Source organism: Carcharhinus amblyrhynchos, chromosome 15 (assembly GCF_965287045.1).
Source record: "Carcharhinus amblyrhynchos chromosome 15, sCarAmb.v2.hapA, whole genome shotgun sequence".
Classification (NCBI taxonomy): Eukaryota; Metazoa; Chordata; class Chondrichthyes; order Carcharhiniformes; family Carcharhinidae; genus Carcharhinus; species Carcharhinus amblyrhynchos.
Window position 1 is genome coordinate 18,833,689 of NC_137338.1, and position 25,140 is coordinate 18,858,828.

The 25,140-nt window shown below is 44.5% G+C and overlaps 1 protein-coding gene across 1 annotated transcript; it reads left to right on the forward strand.

Annotated features, from left to right (window-relative positions):
- The first annotated feature begins 360 nt into the window (after window positions 1-360).
- LOC145353519 (NXPE family member 3-like) lies at window positions 361-22,357 on the forward strand. Its single transcript, XM_080204327.1, has 5 exons — window positions 361-483; window positions 1,791-2,569; window positions 11,361-11,434; window positions 14,621-14,830; window positions 21,804-22,357. The coding sequence occupies exons 1-5, from the start codon at window positions 361-363 to the stop codon at window positions 22,355-22,357; spliced, it is 1,740 nt and encodes a 579-aa protein (XP_080060453.1).
- Window positions 22,358-25,140: the final 2,783 nt, after the last annotated feature.

Genomic DNA, 25,140 nt, shown 5'->3' on the forward strand with positions numbered 1-25,140 from the left:
CTGTCTCATTTTCTTCTCTATGAATGGTATGCTCTGTCTGTATAATGTGCAAGAAACAATACTTTTCACTGTATGCTAATACATATGATAATAAATCAAATCAAATCAAAATTATATCTCATTTACTTACCTAGCACCTTGGTTGTAATTCCTCCCAGAATTGCTAGCAGCAAATATGGTGCTGCAAGACTGATTGTTAAATTTGTCTCCGTACAAACAAAACGGAAAACCGTATGTGAACTACGGTGATGCAAATGTTTTCAGATTTCTTCTGGTAATTCTCTTTGTTTTGTCATTATATTTAAGGAACAGGGGTTGATCAGACAGATTGCTAACACTGGTGAGTTGTGAGCACCAAGTATGAATCAACAAACAAGAAAAGATTCACCCCATTCCTGGTCTGCAGTCCGGATTCTTTTCAGTGTGTTGTTAGTGACGGCTTTGCTGCTGATGATGCTGACTCTGAAACTTCCTCGCATAAAGGTGTGTAGAATGATAAAAGATTATTCACAATAAACTGTGATTTTAAACTGTTTGAAACTCGACATTAAATGTTGACAACCTACGCAACTAAAGATTACTTCAAATGAGTTAATGTGTCTGTCGCTGAAATGCCAATGCCCAGCAAAGTGAGGGCAATCAGAGCTGGAGGCACTGACTGATTATTGGGTATTTTCCTTCCTAAACCCACACATTTGCTGAGGCTGATTGTTCCATTCTTAATGCTGTCCAGTTGAGATCAGTGAACTCTTGCACCAACCACAGATTCAACATGGAGTGTTCCTGCTCTGCAGAATTTAGGAACATTGGGAAAGAAATACTGTGTTAGCTTCAATTCCTCAGAAATGTGGAAATGTGAAGCCTCAAGCTGCTGACCCATCACTGATCTAATCCCAAATCAAGAGGACAGGTTAAATTGTTTCAGTGGTTTCAGGGACGCAGAACGTAGATAGACAAGAGAAGTTGGGATTATTTTCCTTAATGTAACTTGGTGCTTTGCAGTGCCTCTGTGAAAAACGCTGGGAAGTTCTACCACAATAAAGATTCCACATAAATGCAAACTATTGTTTAGAAGATGTCTGATTATGAGGGAGCACAAGTGAAAAATTCACAATAGTCAGAAGGTGTCTCTGTAAATAAAAGCTGGTAAGTGCACAAAGATGAGACTCCAGTTCTATCCTTCACCAGCTTTCTATATGAACCTAATATGGTGGCCAATTGTCATAGGAGAACCAGGGAACGAGATGGTGAAATGTGGTAGATGTGGTCAGGAATCCTGCGCACTACAGCCAAGAGGAAACCTTAGCTGATGAGTTTTTGAATGGCTTGAGCTTTTTGTCTCTGACTTCAACGGCTTTTACTCCATCCTTATTGCTGGTTTTCTGGTTCCAAATTCCCCATTGTCCTTCATCCCTCCATCACTTTAACTAGGCCTGTTCCCCAAGGAGCACACACCCAATGATTCGAGAAAATCACAATTTCAGCTTGTTCCTATTGGACTGCTTTAGTCTCCTTCGTTCTTGGCTCAATCTTTTTTCCCCTTTTGCAGCCGGCACTCACTGAAAAACCTGTGATTTTCGCTGATTTCTTTTTATCACTTGGCAGTTTCATGTTTCTGATTTCAATCTTCTCCTTCTCACCCTGGGCATCAACTGTGTCTGCACTGTAGTATATTTCTCCTTTGTAAATCACCACTTCCTTTCCGGCTGGAGATGAGTGTGTTTTGGAAAACGAATATGAAATTAAACTACATTATTTTGTAAAGTTGCTCCTTTCCACAGTACATAAAGGGATTTACCTCAGGAACGAAGGCAAATTGGAAGAGGTACCCACCTCCAAAACATTATTCCATGAAAGTACAACCACAGCAGCATAAAACATCTTTTTGGACAGACAGACTGTTGCAATGTGGCTACCAGAATCACAGCTTCACCCCCGAAGAAAGGTCAGAGGGCACATTCCTAATGAAAATGATCCAATGGCCAAGTCCACCTGACCCTGCTGTGACCTTTCTGAAAAGCAGCAACCCAGCACGTGCTCGTTTTGCAATTTTAAATTCTACAAAGACTTTCTACGTTGGAGATCAGCTACAAGTGATGCTGCAAATGAATGATTTTGAAGGGCGCCCAAAGAAATATGGGGGTGACTATCTCCAAGGCCGGATCCACAGCCCAGATTTAAAAGCTGGTTCAGCTGGAACAGTTATAGATAATCAAAATGGAATTTACTATATAAACTTTCATTTATCTTGGCCAGGGAAAGTGGAAGTGTCCATTTCCCTGGTTCATCCCAGTGAAGGAATCCAAGCACTTGAAAGACTACGCAAGGAACGGCCAGATAGAGTGTATTTTAAAAGTACCTTTAAATCAGGAGCTACCACCGAGACCACTGTGTGTAATTACTGTTTGCCTCAAACTAAACCACTGTGTAACTTTACTGATCCTGGAGCCGGGGAGCCCTGGTTCTGTTACAAACCAAAGCGGCTTCCCTGCTCTGCTCAAGTTAACCATGCAATGGGAGGTTACGAACAAAAACTCTTAACGACAGAAGAGAAACGTTTTTTCCAAAGGTACGTGACTTCACATTCTCCTTTCCTTTCCTCACATCCCTGAGACGAGGGTAGTTTCACCAATCTCATGCGTGTGAATGATAATTTGTCAGGGTGTTATGTCCTTATCTCCAATTCAAACTCATTTCGATAGTAGCTCATTGCTGTGAGTGTGGCATGGATGGATGCACTTCATTGAATTAAACCTGTTATTGATGGTCTTACTCCCACACTGGACACAACACTGCCTTCCTCCCACACCTTGTCCTGATAGGAAATGTCACCAAACTTCGTATCGTTCACAATATTTTGCAACATTGCATCCAAAATTACTCCTCATTGTGCAGACATAATTTCAGATGTGAGGTATACAGCTTAAGCAAAATGTAGTGTCATGGTACACAGTACAGACTTTGCAATGTAACCACAGGCCCTATTTTACCATTTTGATTCTAATTGCTGGGCAGACTTGAAACTGGGAGTAAGAACATAAGAAATAGGAGCAGGAGTAGGCCATCTGGCCCTTCGAGCCTGCCCCGCCATTCAATAAGATCATGGCTGATCTGTCGTGGCTCAGTTCCACATTCCCGCCCTCTCCCCATAACCCTTAATCCCCTCGCTTATCAAAAAACCCATCAACCCGCGTCTTAAAAATATTTAGCGAGGTAGCCTCCACCACTTCAACGGGCAGAGAATTCCAGAGATTCACCACCCTTTGAGTGAAGAAGTTCCTCCTCAACTCCGTTCTAAACCGCCCCACCTTTATCTTGAGGCTGTATCCCCTAGTCCTACTATCCTTTCTGAGCGGGAAGAGTCTCTCCACCTCTATCCTATCCATCCCATTCATCATCTTATACGTCTCAATGAGATCTCCCCTCATTCTTCTAAACTCTAACGAGTACAAGCCTAGTTTATTCAGCCTCTCCTCATAGCTCAACCCCCTCAACTCCGGTATCAGCCTAGTAAACCTCCTCTGCACTCCCTCCAAGGCCAAAATATCCTTGCGTAAGTACGGCGCCCAAAACTGCACACAGTACTCCAGCTGCGGCCTCACCAATGCCCTATACAGCTGCAGCAAGACCTCCCTACTTTTATATTCAATCCCCCTCGCTATGAAGGCCAGCATCCCATTCGCCTTCCTGATCACCTGCTGCACCTGCAAGCCGGGTTTTTGCGACTCATGCACAAGGACCCCGAGGTCCCTCTGCACCGTCGCCTGCTGCAGTTTTTCACCACGTAAGTGATAATCCTTCCTACCATTATTCCTACCAAAGTGGACCACCTCGCACTTGCCAACATTAAATTCCATTTGCCATTTCCTGGCCCATTCGCCCAGCCTATCTAGATCCTTCTGTAGACTCTCCACACCCTCCGCACAATTTGCCGTTCCTCCAATCTTGGTGTCATCAGCAAATTTCGACACCATACACTCGGTTCCCTCCTCCAGATCATCTATATAAATGGTAAATTGCTGAGGCCCCAGCACCGACCCCTGAGGCACTCCACTAGTCACCATCCGCCAATCCGAATAGCACCCATTGACCCCTACTCTCTGCCTCCTATTTGACAACCAATCCTCTATCCACGCTAACACCCTACCCCCAACTCCATGTCCCCTGATGTTCTGTAATAACCTCTTGTGAGGTACCTTGTCGAACGCCTTCTGAAAATCCAGGAAGACCACATCCACCGGCTCTCCTCTATCCACCGCCCTAGGCACATCCTCATAGAACTCGAGTAAATTTGTCAGACACGACTTCCCTTTAACGAAACCGTGCTGCGTCTGCTCTATCAAGCAATTCCTCTCAAGATGCCTCGCTATTTCCTCCTTGATGACGGATTCTAACATTTTACCTACAACAGACGTTAAACTAACCGGCCTATAATTCCCTGCCTTTTGCCTGGCAGCCTTCTTAAACAACGGCGTAACATTAGCCACTTTCCAATCTTCCGGCACTTCCCCAGAATCCAGCGACGTCTGGAAAATAACCATCAAGGCATCCACTATCACCTCCGCCATTTCTTTCAGAACCCTCGGATGCATTCCATCCGGTCCTGGCGACTTGTCCACAATCAGTCCCTCCAGTCTGTCGAGCACCTCCTCTCTAGTAACAGTAATGTCATTAAGACCCTCCAGTCCTACCACCTTTCCATCTCTAACACCCGGCAAATTATTCACGTCCTCCTCCGTGAAGACAGAAACAAAAAAGTTATTCAGGACCTCAGCCATTTCCCCATCCCCTACCACTAAGTCCCCCCTTCTCATCCTCTAAGGGACCAACGTTCACCCTAGCCAGCCTCTTCCTTTTTATATATTTATAAAAACTCTTGCTATCCTTTTTTATATTAAGCGCAAGCCCAGCTTCATAGTTTCTCCTACCCTTCTTTATCATCTTCTTTGTCAATCTTTGTTGACATTTAAACCTCTCCCAATCTTCTTCTCGCCCACTACTCTTAGCTACTCTAAACGCCGCCGCTTTTAATTTAACACTTTCCTTCACCTCCTTCGTTATCCACGGCTTATTACCTCTCCTCCTACTGTCCTTTTTAACCATCGGAATAAATTTCTGCTGAGCACCAAGAAAGATCTCCTTAAAGATCCTCCACTGCTCCTCAGCAGACCTACCTTCCAACGCGCTCCCCCAGTCCACATTCGCCCATTCTTCTCTCATCCTACCGTACTCCCCTCTGTTCAAACAAAGGACGCGTGTCCAGGAACCCACTTTCTCCTCCTCCATCTGCACCAGAAACTCCACCATTCAATGATCGCTCTCCCCAAGAGGATCCTTCACCACAAGGTCCCTAATTCTACCCGCCTCATTACATAACACCAGATCCAAGATAGCTCGCTCCCTCGTCGGCTCCAACACACACTGTTCGAGGAAACTATCCCGGCAGCATTCCAAGAACTCCTCCTCGAGCCCACCGTGTCCAACATGGGTCGACCAATCTATATGTAGATTGAAATCCCCCATAACTACGGCTGTCCCATTTCTGCACGTCGCGTTAACAGCCCGCCCCATCTCCAGATCATTATTCGGGGGCCTATAGACGACACCCACCAGCGTCTTCCTCCCTTTGCTGTTCCTAATCTCTACCCACAACAATTCCGCTTTCTGCTCCTTGGCTCCAATATCATCCCTTGCTACCACCCTGATGCTATCCTTAATCAGCAGAGCTACACCCCCCCCCTTTTCCCTCCTGCCTATCCTTCCTAAACACTTGATAGCCCTGTACATTCAGCTCCCAGTCCCTGTCACCTTGCAGCCACATCTCTGTAATGGCCACCAGATCATATCCATTTGTGCTGATCTGCGCCACCAACTCATCCACTTTATTCCGAATGCTTCGTGCATTCAGATAAAGTGCCTTCATCCCAGCCTTCACCTGGACCCTATTTGCCGTAACGCCACCAACCATACTCACGCCCCCTACTCCCTTTATTATTGGGACATCCTCGGCCTCTTCCCTTACCTGTACCCTATCCTTAACTTTAGACCTCGTAACGTCACCTACCCTCACACCCTTCCCCCCCTAATTAGTTTAAAGCCCTGTCTACAGTCCTCTTTACTCTATTCGCCAGCACTCTGGTCCCAGCACGATTCAGGTCAATCCCATCCCGCCTGAACAGGTCCCACCTACCCCAATACTGATGCCAATGCCCCATAAATTCAAACCCATTCCTCCCACACCAATCCCTGAGCCACCCATTCACTTCCTTAATCCTATCTACCCTACGCCCGTCTGCACTCGGTTCAGGCAGTAGCCCAGAGATAACTACCTTGTCGGTTCTACTCTTTAATTCCATTCCCAGCTTTTCATACTCCCTCCCCAGATCCTCAGTTCACATTTTGCCTACGTCGCCGGCACCCACATGTACCACAACAACCGGATTCTCACCCTCCCACTCCAGGTTCCTCTGTAGCCCAGATGTGACATCCCGGACCCGAGCACCAGGCAGACAACACACCCTTCTGTGCACTTTGTCATTGTGACAAAGGACAGTGTCAATACCCTTCAGCCCACTATCCCCAATCACTACTACGTTCCTTTTCCCCTTCTCTTTGCCTATGGCCTGCTGCATCACTGTACCGTGTGCAGTTTGCTCACCAACCTCACCTCCCTCGTCCTCGTCCAGCCTGGAAGCAAGCACCTCAAACCTGTTATGCAGATTGAGAGGCTGAGGCCTCCTCTCCCCACCCTCCTTCCTCCTCTCAGCAGCCCCCTCTTGTTCCTGACCCTTAGAGTTAGCCAGTCTAGGGGGGGTGGATGTCACTTGCTCCCCATTGACAATGGCACCCTCTCTCCCCCTGATGAGCCTCAGCGTCCGTAGCTCAGAGGCCAGCTCATCTACCTTGAGCTGGAGCTCCTCCAGCAACCTGCAGAGTGGCAGCGGAACCCCCTTCCCCCTCACTGATCACAGGCAGAGTAGCAGCGCACACCCCCTTCCCCCTCACTGATCTCAGACAGAGTGGCAGCGGACCCCCCCTTCCCCCTCACTGATCTCAGGCAGATTGGCAGCGGACCCCCCCCTTCCCCCTCACTGATCACAGGCAGAGTGGCAGCGGACCCCCCCCTTCCCCCTCACTGATCACAGGCAGAGTGGCAGCGGAACCCCCTTCCCCCTCACTGATCACAGGCAGATTGGCAGCGGACCCCCCCCTTCCCCCTCACTGATCACAGGCAGATTGGCAGCGGACCCCCCCTACCCCTTCATTGATCTCAGGCAGAGTGGCAGCAGATATCCCCTTCCCTTCCCACCGATCTCAGGCAGAGTACCATCAGATGCTGGGCACTTATCTCCTCACTAACTGGAGCACCCAAATTGGGCTTTTGTGGAGCATATATGTTTTGCACCAACTCTGGGTGATTGAACACAGTGGTAATAGGGGAAGTGTTGGTAAAGTTGGGCGTGCAGCCCATTAAGTCAATTTAAATGCCTGCAAATGCATTTAAATGGCTGTCACATCCGTTTCAAGTACAGTCCCGATGGCGGCCATTTTCGGCCCTTGGTAAAGGGGGAACCAGTGCAGAGGCGGACGTGGATCGCGATACTCACCTCATGCCCAATTTTAACAAGTTTTCACGCCTGATGGTAAAATTGGGCCTCATATCTTTTCTAAAAAGCATCCCTTAAAAGTATCTTACTTTAAAATATATCAATCCATTCATATTCATCAAGATCACCCCTAACATGACCTTTACTCTAAAGAGTTTTAGGCAAGCGGGTTTGTTAATTCTATCAAGCACCCAGCTCACATTGCCCAGTTGTCTAGGTAAATGTCCCCTTTATATGAGTTTGTATATTCAAAATCTCACAAACACCTTAACAGCCATCTATAGAAAGAAACAGAGTTAACAGCCGGAACTTTCCAGACATTTACGCTGACGAGATTTTCCAGTTCCTCTGATGGCACACCAACACTGCCGGTCTCACGGCAGCGAGGGGTACATTCAATGGGAAATCCCGTTGACAATGGCGAGACAAGAAGAACCCATTGCTGGACAATGCAGGGTGGGGGGGGTGGCGGGGAGTTCTCCTCCTCCTGCTAACGTGCAACTCATGGCTGTTGTGCGTTAAATCTGTCCGAGGTTTCGACTCTAAATGATCCTTCTACAGAACTAAAGAGAAGTAGAAATGTAAAGAATTATATAGTGGGAAAAGGGGTGGAGCAGAGTAGGAGATCCAGGAGAGGTCAGGACAAAGGAGATATTAACAAAGTTGTCATGGATGTAAGACAAAGGGATGTGTCAATGGTGTCGTTAAGGGATGAAGAGTGCTCATAACAGCAAAAGGTAAAATAGCAGCATCTGTTAATGGGAGCGACTGAACAGTTGGCCATGTGGGGGATTGCACGATGGTGTTGCATCTACATGTTATCGAATCATAGAACCCTACAATGCAGAAAGAGGCCCTTCGGCCCATCGAGTCTGTACCGAACACAATCTCACCCAGGCCCTACCTCCGATATCCCTACATATTATACCCACTAATCCCTCTAACCTACACATCCCTGGACACTAAGGACACATGTTACTTCTTAAAAATCTGTATTGCGTTGTCCAAATCGAGACCCTGGTCTAGAATTACCTGGTCTAGAAAAACTTCACAATTCAACTCTGATGAAAGGTCATCCAGACTCCAAATGTTGCCTCTATTCTCTCCCCATAGATGCTGTGTAAGAAGTCTCACAACACCAGGTTAAAGTTCAACAGATTTATTTGTTAGCACGAGCTTTCTGAGCGCCGCCCCTTCATCAGGTGAGTGGAATTCCAGAAGCTTGTGCTACCAAATAAACCTCTTGGACTTTAACCTAGTGTTGTGAGACTTCTTACTGTGCCTACCCCAATCCAATGCTGGCATCTCCACATCATGCCCATGGATGCTGTCAGACCTGCTGAGACTTTCCAGCTTTTTCTGTTTTTGTTTCAGATTCCTGTATCCACAGTATTTTGCTTTTATCGTTATTCATTTGGTCTGGCTGATCTTGTCCACTCACCTGATGAAGGAACAGCGCTCCGAAAGCTAGTGCCGTTTACTACCAAATAAACCTGTTGGACTTTAACCTGGTGTTGTGAGACTTCTTACTGTGATCTTGTCACAAACAGCATTGCTGACTGCTGGCAAGCTGTCTAATAGCCGATCGCTGTAAATTGGAATCCAAGGAGGAGTTCTTGGTCAGAGCAATTCTTACCCTCTGCATTCAATGACTTCCTTTACTTTCTTCAAAGTCAGACATTAAATTGTCATCAGCATTTCCACTTTTCAGTTCAGTCCTTGGAATGCTCTGTTCAGGTTTGACCCCCTGATCTCCATTCCCTTCCCTGCCTGTATCTCCTAAATGTCCAAATCTGTGAAGAAAGTCTCCACCAGCCCAACATCTGAATTGTGGTGCAGAATAATTGAATTCACCTCATCCTGTTTAAATTCAGGGCCACTTCTATCTTTCAGTGTGTTTTCATGGTTTAATCCTTCAGTGTTCTTTTCTCAAGGATGCCACTTTCACACTGCCACATTCTGTACAAGCATTTCATTTCTCTGCTGTACAATTATCTTCAGCTGCTTTAATAACTTCCATAAAATTATATCAATGCTCAACTGAAAGAGCATGATACTTTTATTTGACTCATTGGATACATCTTCAGGCGAAACAATAACTACTGCAGTGAGGTTAAAACAATTCATGAATTGTTTTAAAACACTCATTTTTTTTGACTTACTTTGGTTTCAAAACCTCAACAGGATTTGCTTAAATTACGGAAACAGTAATAACTTATCTGACCTCTCCATCATGGGATTTCCCCCTCCTCATTGATACCCAGTCACATGGGATTCTTCCCAATGCTCACACCCTCCCCTTCCCCACAAACCCACAGGCAAAACTCTAAGTCCCTCCACCTGACTTGTCCAAACCAACCCATGCAACCTCTGACCTAATTTGTAACACCCCCAGCTTGACCCCCGCTTCCTGTACCGATACCCGCTGACCTGAACATCCCGACACAGCCTGACCGCCCATTTGACCTTCCCCAAAACCCTACCCGACCCGACCTAACACAGTCCCTCCCGAGCCATCTCGCCCTCCCTCGCCTGACCCGCTTCCCTCTTGATCCAAATTCACTTCCTGACGCAATGTGACCCATCCTGCTGAACCGTCCTGGCTCTCCCAACCCAATCTAACTCAACCCAATCCAACCCAACCCAACCCAATCCAAGCCAACCCAACCCCAGCTACTGATCCAACCACCAGCAACCCCGCCCCCCCCACCCGACTCAGTTGTTGGGGTTCTCAGTATGTTGGCAGTGTCCCATGCCGGACCCTGTCTAGGAATTTCAAATAGCCACGCTGAAATTAGAAGTAGTTTTATTTGATATAACTTGTTCAGAGTAAATATTAGCGTAACACCAGCAGGACCATCCAACTTTAACAATTTACATTGCTTTGTTGGTTGGTTCCCCAGTGCAGCGCAGTTGTGCAGGAGAAGTTTGTGCATCTTGAAAAATGCTGCGTAAACCCTTATCTGGAATTCCTTAAGGGATTTCCCCAGGACACATTTGGGGTTCCCCCCCAAATCCAAAATACAATTGAGTATTTGAGTACAATTTGAGCATCAAAATCCAATGGGGAGCCTGGAAATGATGGGCCAATGTTTAGTCATTACTACTTTCAGTCTGCTTGTTACAGTAAGGTTTAAAATCTTGCCAGGCCACCCTTTCAACTATTAACTGGAAGTTTTCATTTCTTGTTTAAAAAGCTTCCAAACTCCATGGGATCACAACAAAATTTCAGACTTGAATCAGGCAAGTGCTTCCCATCCAAGAGAATTGCAGAATGAAATAGACAAAGGATTGTATATCGGGGAAAGTGCATCACTTCATCTTTTGTTCATCAGGCTGAGGGAGTTAAAATTCTCCTTTGGTGGAGAAAGAAGCCCTGAATATAAATCAAAAGAGAAAATGTTGGAAAATCTCAGCAGGTCTGGCAGCACCTGTAAGGAGAGCGTCCACACAACCCTTTGTCAAAGCCAATTTGATTAAGCCCTGATTATAAATTGGCTCAATGGGACTTGCTGTTCACAGACATAGCCAATCAATGCTTTGCCTGAGACCAACCCAAAGAGGCTGTTGCTCACCGGCTGGGAGTTTAATCACAAAGGACACAACCCTGGATATGTGATGGCTAAAGGCCGCGGGAGGGCTGATTCACTGACTGTGCCCCTGTATTCCTAATTTATTTTGCTATATGATAATTTCACTTCTTACAATTCATGGATACAAATTGTTTAACCAACAATAATAATCTATTTTCAGTGAGGTCAATATCAAGAAGCCTATATTACCCAATGGTGCCAGTTATGTAATTGTAAAGCCTTCACCTCAAACAGGTAAGAGAAATGGAAATTAAGATAATGACTAGCACAATAGAGGTTTAGCGTGTTAGAGGCCAAATAAAAAGAACGTTGGCCTCTAACACGCTAAACCTCTATTGTGCTAATCATAATAGCACAATAGACTATGTTAATAGACTTTAATATACTATAGATAGTATATAAAAGATATACTATCTATATCCTTAGATAATATATCTTTATATACTATCCAGATACTATATTAAACTCTAAAGCTGGAACTTGCTATAAAAGGGGAAGTTTTTAGCAGCAACAGAACAATGAACAATTTGTTCTCATTGGCGCAGCAGCAACATGTTGGCATCTTTCAAATCATACAGCAGGAGGGTAGGCCTGTTTAGATTTCCATTGAATCACAGTTACCAGTCTCGTGGAGGGCAACCATGTTAACGCAGTCACCCAGATCCTTTGTATCTTCTGCAACTGACTGTTGGGAAGAAGATAATGGTAATCCTTAATGTTCTTTTGAGAAGAAAATCCTCTGTCTTTACCTGGCCAGGCCTACATGTGACTCCAGACAGCAATGTGGTTGTCTCTCAATTATCCTGTGAAATGTCCTAGCAAGCCACTTAGTTGTTTCAAGCTGATATGAAGTCCAAACAAAGGAACAGAACCAGATGGACCTCCCAGCATCGACCTGGGCACCATAAACAACAATGGCACACACACAGCCCTTTTGACTGTGCTAAGTCCACTTTACTAACATCCGGGAGCTTACACCTAAATTCGGAGAATTTTTCTGTGACCATACTGTGCCATTAAACAATGTATTTTAATCATGTTTCTCTGTAGTTTGTTATAGCAGTCTGTAGGAGTTTGTCAGCACTGTATTGTCAGTAGCCAATATCCTTTATGGTTACTGAAGCAGTGTAATTGACATCATGGTGGTTTTAATCTGAACTAATGCATCTTCTGTTCTTTACGTGTTCCCAGTGGATGGCAGACTAGGTCTTGATTTGGGATAATTGCTAGGATTATTGATATGAATGGGGACAGCTATTTTTCAGACACCATTCCAATTTTAGTCTTTTTTTTTGAGAAGTTGATTGAAGCTGAGAGAGGCAGCAGTGCTTTTTCCCCCTCTCTGAAGCTGGAGATCCTGTTGTCTTGGTGGCTGTTTTTGGAAGCTGCCAGAGTCTGGATTTACCTCTCTGAGAGTTTGCTGTTTGGAGGACATATCATTGCCTCAAAACTGCTGTCAGGTTCACTATCCATCGTTGTTACCAAACTATAAAACCAGCATCCCATGAGCATACTTGTTTATCCTGAGTCTGAAGAAGGGTGTATACTTGCTTTACATAAGAACAATAGAGAAAATTAGCTGTTAAGAATTATGTTGTGTCATTTAAACTGTATCATTAGTAAAATTCCTGCTTTTTCCTTATTATACTCTGTTTTTAAATAAATTTTGGATGATAAAAGCTTCCTTGTAGGTCATTTGAGTCATGCCTGGAGTGAAACATCTTACACTCATCAATGCCAACACTCAATGTGAAACTGATGGTCTTTCTAACTTCACAAAATACCTAGGAGTTTCTGGGCTGGGTCTTAACAACTGGGGGCTCTCTGTGGGATTAAGATCTGTATTCCTTGTTTTGTTTGGGATTTTTGGAGTCAAAGACAGTGGGGGAAATCGTACCAAAAGGATTCTAAGTGCTGAATGAGTGTGAACGTGGGAGAGAATGGCATCCATTTTTTCAGAGAGAGAAAAGGTCACATTTTATCACGGTTAGAGAAACAAATTAGGCAAAGTGTGATTCACACCAGTTGGGGAAATGGACAGAAGCTGGCTGCTGATTGCCAGGGGACGCTTTTGCACATGTGCCATGATCTTCCGCTGCACAATGTAAAAATGGGAGCATTGGCATTCCCCCACTCTCCTGGACATCTCCACCTGCACCCACCCCAATGGTGCCCCGATCACAGCCCACCCTGATTGTGGCCACCACCACCCCCAATCGCTGCCCCTGTTTGCAACCCTTCCCAGCTAATCGCCAACCCCAATTTTTCCTCCTTCCCCATATTGCTTCCCCACTACATGGCCTCTGCTTGAGTCTCTCAGCCCACAGTGCACTGGGAGAATCGCTCCCCCCCCCCCCACCGCCCCCCCATGCCTGCCTCCCCCCGAGATGTCCCAAAGCAATTTACAACCAGTGAACTGCTTTTACAATGTGGCCACTTTTGTCAGGAAGAGTGCAGTTGATTTGTACATGGCAATAACCCACTAACAACAATGCAGAAATGACAACATAATCACTTTTCTGATTTTGGGTGAGGGACATTGGAGAGAACCCCTTTCCAACATTTTCAGATAATGGGATATTTTATACTGTCTGCAAGTAAAGATTGGACATTGGTTAAATGTCCATGTAAAAGATAGTACCTCCAACAGTGCAGCATTCCCTCTATGACGCACTGTAGTGTCAGTCTAACTTCTGTGCTTAAATCTTCAGGGATCTGTATACATCTTGTGTCATTCTTTTTTTAATCAGTTCCTTTCAAAGCTCAGGAGGCCAGCTTTTCTCACTTTTCAAGTTAGAGTCTTTTAAAAAGTTTATTTATTCGTGTCACAAGTAGGTTTACATTAACATTGCAATGAAGTTACTGTGAAAGCCCCCTAGTCGCCACACTTCAGTGCCTGTTCGGGTACGCTGAGGGGGAATTTAGCATGGCCAAGGCATCAAACCAGCACATCTTTTGGACAGTGGGAGGAAACCGAAGGACCCGGAGGAATCCCCCACAGACCCGGGGAGAATGTGCAGACTCCACACAGACAGTGATCCAAGCCAGAAATCGAACCCAGGTCCCTGGCGCTGTAAGGCGGCTGTGCTAATCACTGTGCTACCATGCCTCCCATCATTGAATGCTCCTCTCTTACCAGCTCTCTTACTAGCTCCTTCGGTGCACCATTGTCAGGACTTAATAATTTCTCTTATGCTTTGGTGACCAGACCTCACTGCAGAAACGACAGAATATTTCTCGCAATACTGTCATGTAACTATTTCCCTCTTACGTTTCAGTCTGTCTTTGGTAACTATCGAAGGCCTATTGGAATTTTCCGGAAATTGTGATTGACCAATTGGGAAAAACCTTGGCTGACAGATATTTCAGACAGACGGGCATGGTTTTTGTTTATTTAAATGCTTTTCTCTGTATTTCCAGGTCCCAGCCTCGGAAAATGTGTCCCCGGGAAGCCTCTGCTTTCACCATCTGGATTTTATTACCAGGACCAATGGGTATCAACGAGCTGTAACATTCAGAGCTTCAACACACCTGCAAATATAACAAACTGTCTCCGTGGGAAAAAAGTTCATATATTTGGAGATTCCACTATACGCCAATGGTTTGAATATTTGACAGCCTTTGTACCAGGTTATGTTTAGCTTTTTCTAATATGTTTTTTGATATAATCTTCCTTATGAATTACTTTTGCGCTGATCCAGTTTTGTGTAGTGCCCAGGAAAATTACTCTTCCCTGAATGTGAATACAGAGGTAAGTGCTGGGAATGTGCTGGGAAAATTCCGCAGGGGAAATGTTTTACTGGAGGCAGCTAAAGGCCATTTTCACCCATTCTTGACATTCATGCCTTTGGATCCAAGGTTATTCCCAGTAAAAACTCCACATCAACTTTATTTTCATGGCAAACAAGCAAAAGATGATAACTACTGAAGTAAAATTAGGCAGATTACAGCTCGGCAATGGGGAGACTGGACTCCTTTGCTGTGAGTGTTGCAGCATTCCATTGTAGATCCAGAAACGTTGCAGCAAACTCAACTGGTGCACTGGACCACAGCTCCTGTACGGAAAAAAGTCAATGGAATTGCTGAAGAGAGGGAATCATGTTGCAATCCCAGGAAGAAGGCTGCAATTTGGGTTTTCCAGATAAGCCCCAGTTACTTTACTAGGTTAACTTTGGGGATTCTGTAATTACTTTAATGAAACACATGATGTTAGGAATATAAGCTCCATGATTGAGGTCATAATTTTCTGTCCAAGCCTCAACTGTACATAAGAATAGGATGTCAAGTCTCCTGCCACTCTGGATTCTGATGGTGTGCTAGAAGCACGCTAGGAGTAGAATAAAGTTTGTAATAAAGGGAACCTCATGAAGGGACAGCAGCTTCTGAGGAGTTATTGAGGTTTGCTTAGGGGGTTATCGATTTTCAGGACTCATGCCTCTGTTTGGGGAAACTGGACTCTTTTGACCTTGTACAAGGACACCCAGATACCCCTGCACCAATGCATTTTGAAGTTTCTATCCATTTAGAAAAGATGTGTTTTTTTTCTCTGACCAAAATAATGAATAACCTCTCACTCATCCACATTAGACTCTGTCTGTTAAATTTTAGCCCACTCATCTAAGCTATCCCTATCCATTTGCAAATTATTTACTTCCTCATTGTGACTTACTTTCCCACCTACTTCTGTGCCATCTGCAAATATGGTTATAATACATTCTCTCCCTGCATCCAGGCCTCTAATATGGGTGGTAAATAGTTGGGGGTCTGAGGACATAATCATGTGGTACATCTAGTTACAGCTTGCCAACCTGAAAAATACCCATTTATCCCAACCCTCTGCTTTCAGTTGGTTAGCCAATCCTCTGTCCAACCGAATGTATTACCCTCAACCCTAAGGGATCTTACCTTGTGCATTAACATTATGTGTGGCACCGCATCAAGTATCTTCTTGAAGTCCATATACATGACACATACAGGATCCTGATTATCCAGTTTGCTTGTCACATCTTCAAAGATCTCTAGCATATTAGTCAAACACAAGTTTTCCTTTCATATAAGCAAGCTGAATCTGATGGATTGTATTTTGACTTTCAAAATATCCTGTTACTATTTCTTTAATAATGGATTGCAACAATTTCCCAATGACAGGCATTTCAATGCCTGACAGCATTTCATAGAACATAGAACATTACAGCACAGTACCGGCCTTTCGGCCCTCGATGTTGCGCCGACCAGTGGAACCAATCTAATGACTCTCTAACCTAAACTATTCCAATGTTATCCATATGCCTATCCACTGACCATTTGAACGCCCTTAAAGTTGGTGAGTTCACAACTGCTGCAGGCAGGGCATTCCATGCCCTTACTACCCTCTGAGTGAAGAACCTACCTCTGACATCCATCCTATACTTATCACCCCTAAAATTAATTAAAAGGCAGAAATTACTTTCTGCCTTTTTCACTTTTTGAACAGAAGTGTTACATTTGCCATTTTCAAATCTACTGGAACATTTCCAAAATCTGGGAAGTTTGGAATATTGTAACCAATGCCTCCACTATCTCTGCTGCCACTTCCCATAATACCCTAGGATGTAAGCCATCAGACCTGCCTTTAATTCTAATAATTTGCTCAGTACTTTTTCCCTAGTGATGGTGATTGTTTTAAGTTCCTCCTTTTCAACAACTTCTGCATTACCTGTTGCTCTTGAGATGGTTCTAGTGTTCTCCACCTTGAAAACCAGGGCAAAATGCTGATTTAGTGTTTCTGCCATTTCTCTGTTCCCCATTATTACCTCTCCAGCCTTGTCCTCAAACGGACTTTGGCTACTCTCCTCCTTTTTATATATTTATGAAATCTTTAACCATTCATTTTTATACTTTAGAGCTAGATAGCTTTCATAATTTATCTTTGCTCTTTTATTATATTTTTAGTAACCCTCTGTAGGTCTTTAAAAGTTCAGCCTACTAGTGACCGTTGCAATATGGTATACCTTAATTTTTGCACTTGCATTATCCTTAACCTCCTTGCTCAGCCACGGATTCATATTCCACCTCTTACAACCTTTCTTGCTCTCTGGAATATATTTTAGTTGTAAGGAATGGAATATCTTTTTAAACATCTGCCACAGATCATCAACTGTCCTACCTTTTTAGTATTTCTGCCCAGTATATTAGGGCCAAATCTGTCCTCCTATCTTTGCAATTATTATCACTTAACACCAGAAAACTACCATGGGACTCAGGTTTATTGGTCTCAAAAAATAATTTGAAGTTCAACCACACATTGATCACTCTTCCCTAGAGCATCCTTTACTGCAAGATCATCAACTAATCCCATTTCATTACATAACATTAATTAAAAATAACCTGCTCCCGAGTCAGTTTAACAACATATTGTTCCAAATAGAATCTCTAATACACTGTATGAACTTTCCCTCAAGGATACGCTTGCCAATTTGATTGATCCAGTCTTTATGCCTATTAAAATCACTCATGATTATTATCATACCTTTTTTTACAAGCTCCTACTATTTCCAGGTTTATACTATGTCCCTGCTTTGGATTTAGTATTAGGGGACCTATAGATTATTCCTATCAGAGGTTTCTTTCCCTTGCTATTTCTGATTTCTACCCTGACTGATCCCACATTTTGATCTCTAGTGCCATCATTTCTCACTCCAGCACTAATCCCTTCCTTTACTAGCAAAACTACATCATCTCCTTCTTTCTGTCTATCCTTCTGAAACACTGAGTATCCTTGAGTATTCAACTCCCAGACCTGGTCTCCTTGTAGCCTTGTCTCAATAATCGCCACCAAATCATACCCCATTGTCCCTATTTGCACAGTTAACTTATCAATTTTATTCTGAATGCTACAGATACAAAGCCTTTAAGTTTGCCCTATTATAATTTTCCTTACTCTTGTACAGTTCCCTGTGTAATATGATGTTCAAATGTACTGTTCCTTCCTTTCACTATCTAGTACCAATTAGCCTCATCATTCATTTTTGTGGTCTTACTTTCTGCTTACACTTTGGTTTTATGTAATTCCATGCAACTAAGCCCTTCCCCAGTATTTGATGTGTGACTGGGTACTTTAGAGTTTATATTCAGGTCACATATAACACTTTTCAATTTGCTGATACCGGTGAAATGGTCAGTTTGCAATTCAAGATTATGGTTAATATGTTTTGGAACTTTGTATGTGACCCGATCGTGGGGACCATATCTGATCCTTGCTGGAGAGGACTGCAAAGGCAACTGAGCACGGACAATTGCATCGCAGGCTCACTAAATCCGTGTAAATGTCGCTTAAAATAAATTGAAATAATGTATTCAGCCTCGCACCAGAAATGGGCAGGAGGCTGAATACGCCGACTATCTGGTGCCGGCAAAATGATGAGAGGTGAGAAAACAGGCGTGAACCTGATTTCTCGGCTTTTCTGCAATTTTACCAGCTCACCTTGCCCTTGGATGGGTGTGGTGAGCTGGTAAAATCACCCCCATTGTATCTGACTGCACGAAGCATTTGCAATAAGGTAGTTGAATTAACAATGCAAATTGGTGTACTTAAGTATGACATGATTGTGATTATTGATATATGGTTGCAAGGTGACCAAGGCTGCTCTTTAGGGAGCAGTGAACATAATATAATAGAATTCTTTATTAGGATGGATATTGAAGAAGTCTAATCTGGAATAAACATCCTAAATCCAAACAAAAGAAACTATAGAAGTATGAGGCATGAGTTGGCTATGATAGACTGGGGAACTTTATTAAAAGGCATGAAGGTGGACAAGCAGTGGCGAAAATCAGAGGAAATAATAGCAGACTGCAAATGTTTAATAAGTATATAAGAAGGTAAAGACACATGTATGTCCCTAATAGTTTGAAACAGGATAATTTCCAAGAGAGATCAAGGGAATGGCAGAGCAATTGAAAAAGCTACTCTAATTCTGCCTTCACGGAAGAAGACACAAATAACATCCCAGAAATCAAGAGGCTAATGAGAAGGAGGAATTGAAGGAAATTTAATATTATTAAAAGAATAGCACTGGAGAAATCAATGAAACTGAAGCTGGTAAATCCTAGGGTCCAATGATCTATATGCCAGGGCAGTAATGGAGCTGGACATGGAAATACTGAATGTGTTGGTTATGATCTTCCAAAATTCAGCAGATTCTGGAAAAGTCCTGGTAAGTTGGAGTGTGGTAACCCTATTAATTAAAAAAGAAGGAAGGGAGAAAACAAGGAACTACAGACCAGTTATCTGATCAATAATGCTAGAACCTATTATAAAGGATGTGATGACAGGACAGTTAGAAAATATCAATGGAATTAGACAAAGTCAACATAGATTTATGAAGGGGTTTTTTGAGGACATAACTAATAGAATAAATGAGAGAACCTGTTGATGTGGTGGATTAAAATTTTCAGAAAGGTTTTGATAAATCCAAAAGAAGTGTGCAAAGTTAAAGCCCATGGGATTGGGGTCATATATTGGCATGGACTGAGAAATTGTGAAGAAATAGAGTAGGAATAAGTGGATATTTTTCAAAGTGACAGGCAGTGATTAGCGGGGTCCCATAGGGATCAGTGCTTGGGCCCCAGCTAGTCACAATATACATCAGTGATTTGGATGAGGGAAATGTAAGTTCTCTGCCTTAGAAGCCTGTTGAGGACAAGTCATGCTTAAGAGATAGATCAACAGATGTTCAGTGATAGGCATTTAAAGGGATATTTCTGAAAACACAGAATAGGTACATTCCAATGAGAAAGAAGCATTTCAACATGGCAAAACTGAGGTGCAGAGGGATCACAAAAGGCTAGTCTGTAGGTACAGCAAGTAATTAGAAAAGCTAATAGAAAGTTATCATTTATTGTGAGGGGAATTGAATATAAAAGTACGGAGATTATGCTTCGGCTGTACAGGCACTGGTGAGACTACATCTGGAGTATGTATTGGTCTCCTTATTTAAATGTATGAGAAGCAGTTCAGAGGTTTACTGGACTAATACCAGGAATGGGTGGGTTGCCTTATGAGGAAAGATCAAAGAGATTAGACCTGCTAGGGTTGAGAAGAGTAAGAGGTGACTTGATCAAACCCTTTAAAATCTTGAGAGGTATTAACACATTGAGTGTGAAGAGGAGGTTTCCTCTTGTAGGAGGGTTTACTGTTGAAAAATAAAGAGGCACTCATTAAAGGCAGAGACGAGGAGAACGTTTCTTTCTCAGAGGTTTGTGAGAATTTGGAACTCTCTTCCTCAAAAAGCAGTGTTGGGAATTCCTGGAATATCTTAAAATAAAACCAGATGGATTCTTAAGTAACAAGGGAGTGAAAAGTTATTGCAGATGGCAGGAATGTGGGGCTGAAATTATAATCAGATCAGCACTGATCTTATCGAATGGTGGAGCAGGCTTGAGGGGTTGAGTGGCCTCCTCCTGGTCCTAATTCGTATGTTCATATGTATGCTGACTCATTGCTCAGCCTCACCCTAACTGACTTTGCTAGCTCACATAGCTGCTCAGTCTGAGGGTAATGCAGTAGACATTGGCTTTAGCAAGGCCTTCAACAAGGTACCGCAAGGTAGGTTGGTCAGTAAGGTTAGGTGTCATGGGATCCAGGGAGAACTAGCCAATTGGATATAAAATTGGCTTGCCGGTAGGAGACAGAGGGCGGTGGTAAAGAATTGTTATTCGGATTGGATGTCTGTGACCAGCGGTGTGCTGCAGGGATTGGTGCTGGGTCCACTGCTGTTTGGCATTTGTATCAATGATTTGGATGAGAATATAGAAGGCATGATTAGTAAGTTTGTGGATGACACCAAAATTGGTGGTGTAGTGGACAATGAAGAAGATTGTGAAAGACTACAGTGGGATATTAATCAACTGGGCTACTGGGCCAAGGTATGGCAGATGTAATTTAATTCAGATAAATGCAAGGTGCTGGATTTTGGTAAAGTGTTGGGGATTTTGGGGAGTGTTGTCAAACAGAGTAACCAAGGGGTTCAGGTACATATATCCTTGAAAGTGACATCACAGGTAGACAGGGTGGTGAAGAGGCATTTGGCACACTTGTCTTCATTGGTCAGAGCATTGAGGACAGGAGTTGGGACATTATTTTACAACTGTGCAAGACATTGGGAAGGCCACATTTGGAATGCTCCACTTAATTCTAGTCAACCTGCTATAGGAAGGATATTATTAAACTGGAAAGGGTGCAAAAAAGATTTACAAGGGACTGGAAGGCTTGAATTATCAGGAGAGGCTGGATAGGCTGGGACATTTTTTCCCTAGAATGTAGGAGGATGAAGGTTTACCTGAAAGAGATTTATAAAATCATAAGGGACATCGATAAGGTGAATAATCAAAGTCTTCTCTCCAGGGGAGGGGTGTCCAAAACTAGTGGTCATAGGTTTAAGGTGAAAGGGGAAAGATTTAAAAGGGACCTTTTTCACACAAAGGAGTGATGCGTATATGACCATCAAATGGGTAATGATCATACTGAGTTTCCAAGTGATTTGTCTGTTCCATGCCTGTTAATTAGTATCTACAGAATTATGATTCAGCACCAAGTTAAATGATGTAACATCTTCTGTTTTAGGTCTAAGAAAATTTGATCTTGGCAATTCTCAAAAAACTGGTCCTCATCTTGCTTTGGATATAGACAACAAAATCAAAGTGGATTACTATGCCCATGGCAAACCCATCCGAATCGCCCCCATTGCCAGTCAGGATCTGCCATTCGTTGCAAACAAACTGGATGGGATTAAAGGAGGAAAGGACACAGTGATAGCCCTCACCATATGGTGTCATTTCAACACTTTCCCAGTCGAAGTGTACATCCGAAGGCTCCAGAACATCCGCAGGTCAATCCTACGACTGCTGGATAGGAGTCCAGACACACTGGTTATAATAAAGACCGCCAATGTCCAGGCCCTTCCACGAGATGTCAGCCTCTACAACAGCGACTGGTATTCCTATCAACTTGACTTAGTGATGAGAAAGATGTTTGAGGGCATCAAGGTGGCATTTGTGGATGCCTGGGAGATGACAATAGCCCATTACCTGCCACACAACTTACACCCCCTGAGGATCATTATAAAGAATGAAGTAGATGTCTTTCTTTCACATGTGTGTCCATCCGAAAGGAGTTAAACACTGTTTCAGATTGAACTTTCTAAAAGGGCATTTATGTTGCGCGACAAAATGAATAAATTAGTAATCTGGTGGGGAGGGCTGGGGTGATTCTCCCATCCCGCTGTGATAATTTTTCAACGAGATGGGCTGGGAGAATCGCGTGTCATCCGATTTGCTGGGTTCACGCACGCATTCAAAATCCGCGCGCATCTCCGGGACTGAAGTCTTCGGGTCCGCTAGTCTCTCCACCAGTACAATTTCACTCCGGTGGGGTTCACACTAGCTCCCCACTTTCGGGGAACTAGCAGCCCGACCCCGCTGGAGTAAAGGGGGCAATAATTGACCCCCCAAGGGGTATGGGTGGTGCTCCCTGGGCATGGGCATCTTGGCAGTGCCAGCCTGCACCCCCAGCACTGCCCAAGCTGCAAAGTGCCCATGCCCAGGGGGCACCTTGGCATTGCCTACCAGGCATCAGGCAGTGCCAAGCGGTACAGCCAGTTGGGGGCAGGACCTGGGGGCTGATCGATGGGGATGGGAGATCTTGCTGCCACTCTGCATTGGGATCAATCGTGGGCTGGAGGGAGGCCAGCGATCGGGGTTGGGTGGGGGGGGTACGGTCTGCCAGGGGTCTGCCTCCTGTAGGAAGAGGGATTGGCCGGGGGAAGGATTGTCACTACTGGAGCGAGAGGAAGCTGGAGATCAGGATGCTTCTAGGAGGTGAAGGATAGGAGGGTTGGTGGGAAGTGAAGGCAGAATGCTCGTGGTGACTGCAATTAGCCATAGAAGTGTAGGGAGGGATAGCACTGAGGGGTCCCCGGTTGGCCAGTGATTGAGCTGGCCAGCAAATTGCAGTCTGATAGCTCAGGGCCAGTGCGCATGTGCAGAATTTCGGAACTGTCAGGCTCTGCCGTAAATAGGCCCCGCCTCCCCCGAACTTTTAATGATATTCATGATTGTGACCTTTGCATTGCACAGCGTGTGGGGAGATTTCAGTCTGAACTCCCATTGAGAAAACAATCGTGAATTATAGTAGTTTTCCAGCGAATTTAGCACTTAGAGCTTTTTTGGGCGAATCGCCCCGCTGAACTTCGAGAAATCTGAAAATCTTAAATTACTATCCCATTTGTTTTTAAATGTGGGTGCCCTACAGATGTTTTTGAAATACTCCAATGTGAAGAGGGAGGCCAGAGGGTTCCCTAGGCAGGGCGGGGGGAGACCAGATGGTTCTCTGGTGGGAGGGGGGAGAGGGAGGTGTATGAGGGTGCCTGAGAAGAGGTTTCCAAGTCGGATCTGAACTATGCCCAGTTTCAGCACTTAGAATCAAAATGGTAAAATCGGTTCCTCTGGCTCTGGAAAGATAGCAAGTCAGTTTGTAGCCAGACAGGCTGTGGTTGGGAATTGACTCACCAGACAGCCTGTAGAGAGAGGAGTTGCGCATGTGCAGACCTCTGATGCAGCACATGCACTTTAGCAGTAGCAGGGGTCTCACAGACAGAGAGCTGTCAGGCCCCTGTTACTGCAGACAGTCTCCACTAGCTCCCTCCTCCCGCAATCGCGGGTACTCGCAGCCTGAGCTACAGCCCTACTGCCTCCCCTGTTGCCCAGACCGATCACAGCACCCCCTTTCTTCCCCACTGTTCGCAGGCAGAGAAGAAACAGGCCTCCCTTCACCCTCCCACTCCCACCAATTGCAGGCAGAATGGCAGCGGGCCTACCCCTCCCTACTGGCACCACCCCTATTGGTCCGCCCCAACAGCCCCCAACCCCATTGGCCCCAACCTCTGGTGAACCCCCCCAATTGATCCCACCTCCTAGCATACCCCCATTGACCCCAATCCCTGATATACCCCATTGGCCCTTACAGGCCCTGCCCTCTGGCACTGTACAGTGCACTGGACTTCCCTGGGAGCCTCAGTGTCTTCCAGTTCCACCGGTGACGCCAACACAACTGTTCACCGTTCATGGAGAGGAGGTGTTTTCCTCGTTGGAGAGAATCTCTCTCGCGAGATCGTAAAGGCAATGGAGCCCGGATGACTGAGTGCCAGGCTCACCTGCAAAACACTATTTTAATACATTTAAATAAATTAATAATCACCCTGCAAATTTCTGACGAGGCTGGCTGCGTTGGAAATTCGGGTGTCATAAAATCACTACAGGCGTGAAAACGAGTATTACTGCTAGCCGTTTCATGCCCAATTTGACCACATTTTCCTGCTGGAAAGAAAGTGCAAAATGATGCCTGCAGGAATGTTGTTTTATTTTCTACTTTTGATTACACTTCTGAAACATCCTTCTTTGTATATTGTCCCACTGATGTCTCATTCGCCAAATAATTCTTGATGATTCTGAACCCAAAAAATGTACAATGTTTTAAAGGAAATTCAATGCACGGTTAGACGGGCGACGGTAGATGTTACAAGACCAAATTTGCAACCCTTGACGTGTTTGTGAAATGTTGCAAGTTACTAGAGAGGGTGGCACAGTGGTTAGCACTGCTGCCTCACAGTGCCAGGCACCTGGGTTTGATTCCTGGTCACTGTCTGTGTGGAGATGGCACATTCTCCCCGTGTCTGCGTGGGTTTCCTCCGGGTGCTCCGGTTTCCTCCCACATTCTGAAAGACGCGCTCGTTAGGTGCATTGACCCGAACAGGTGCCAGAGTGTGATGATTGGGATTTTCACAGTAACTTCATTGCAGTGTTAATGTAAGCCTACTTGTGACGCTAATTAAGCAACTTCATTTCACTTTCAGGTGGGGGCGTCAATGACCTTCAATCTGCGCCCATACACCAAGGTATGTGTT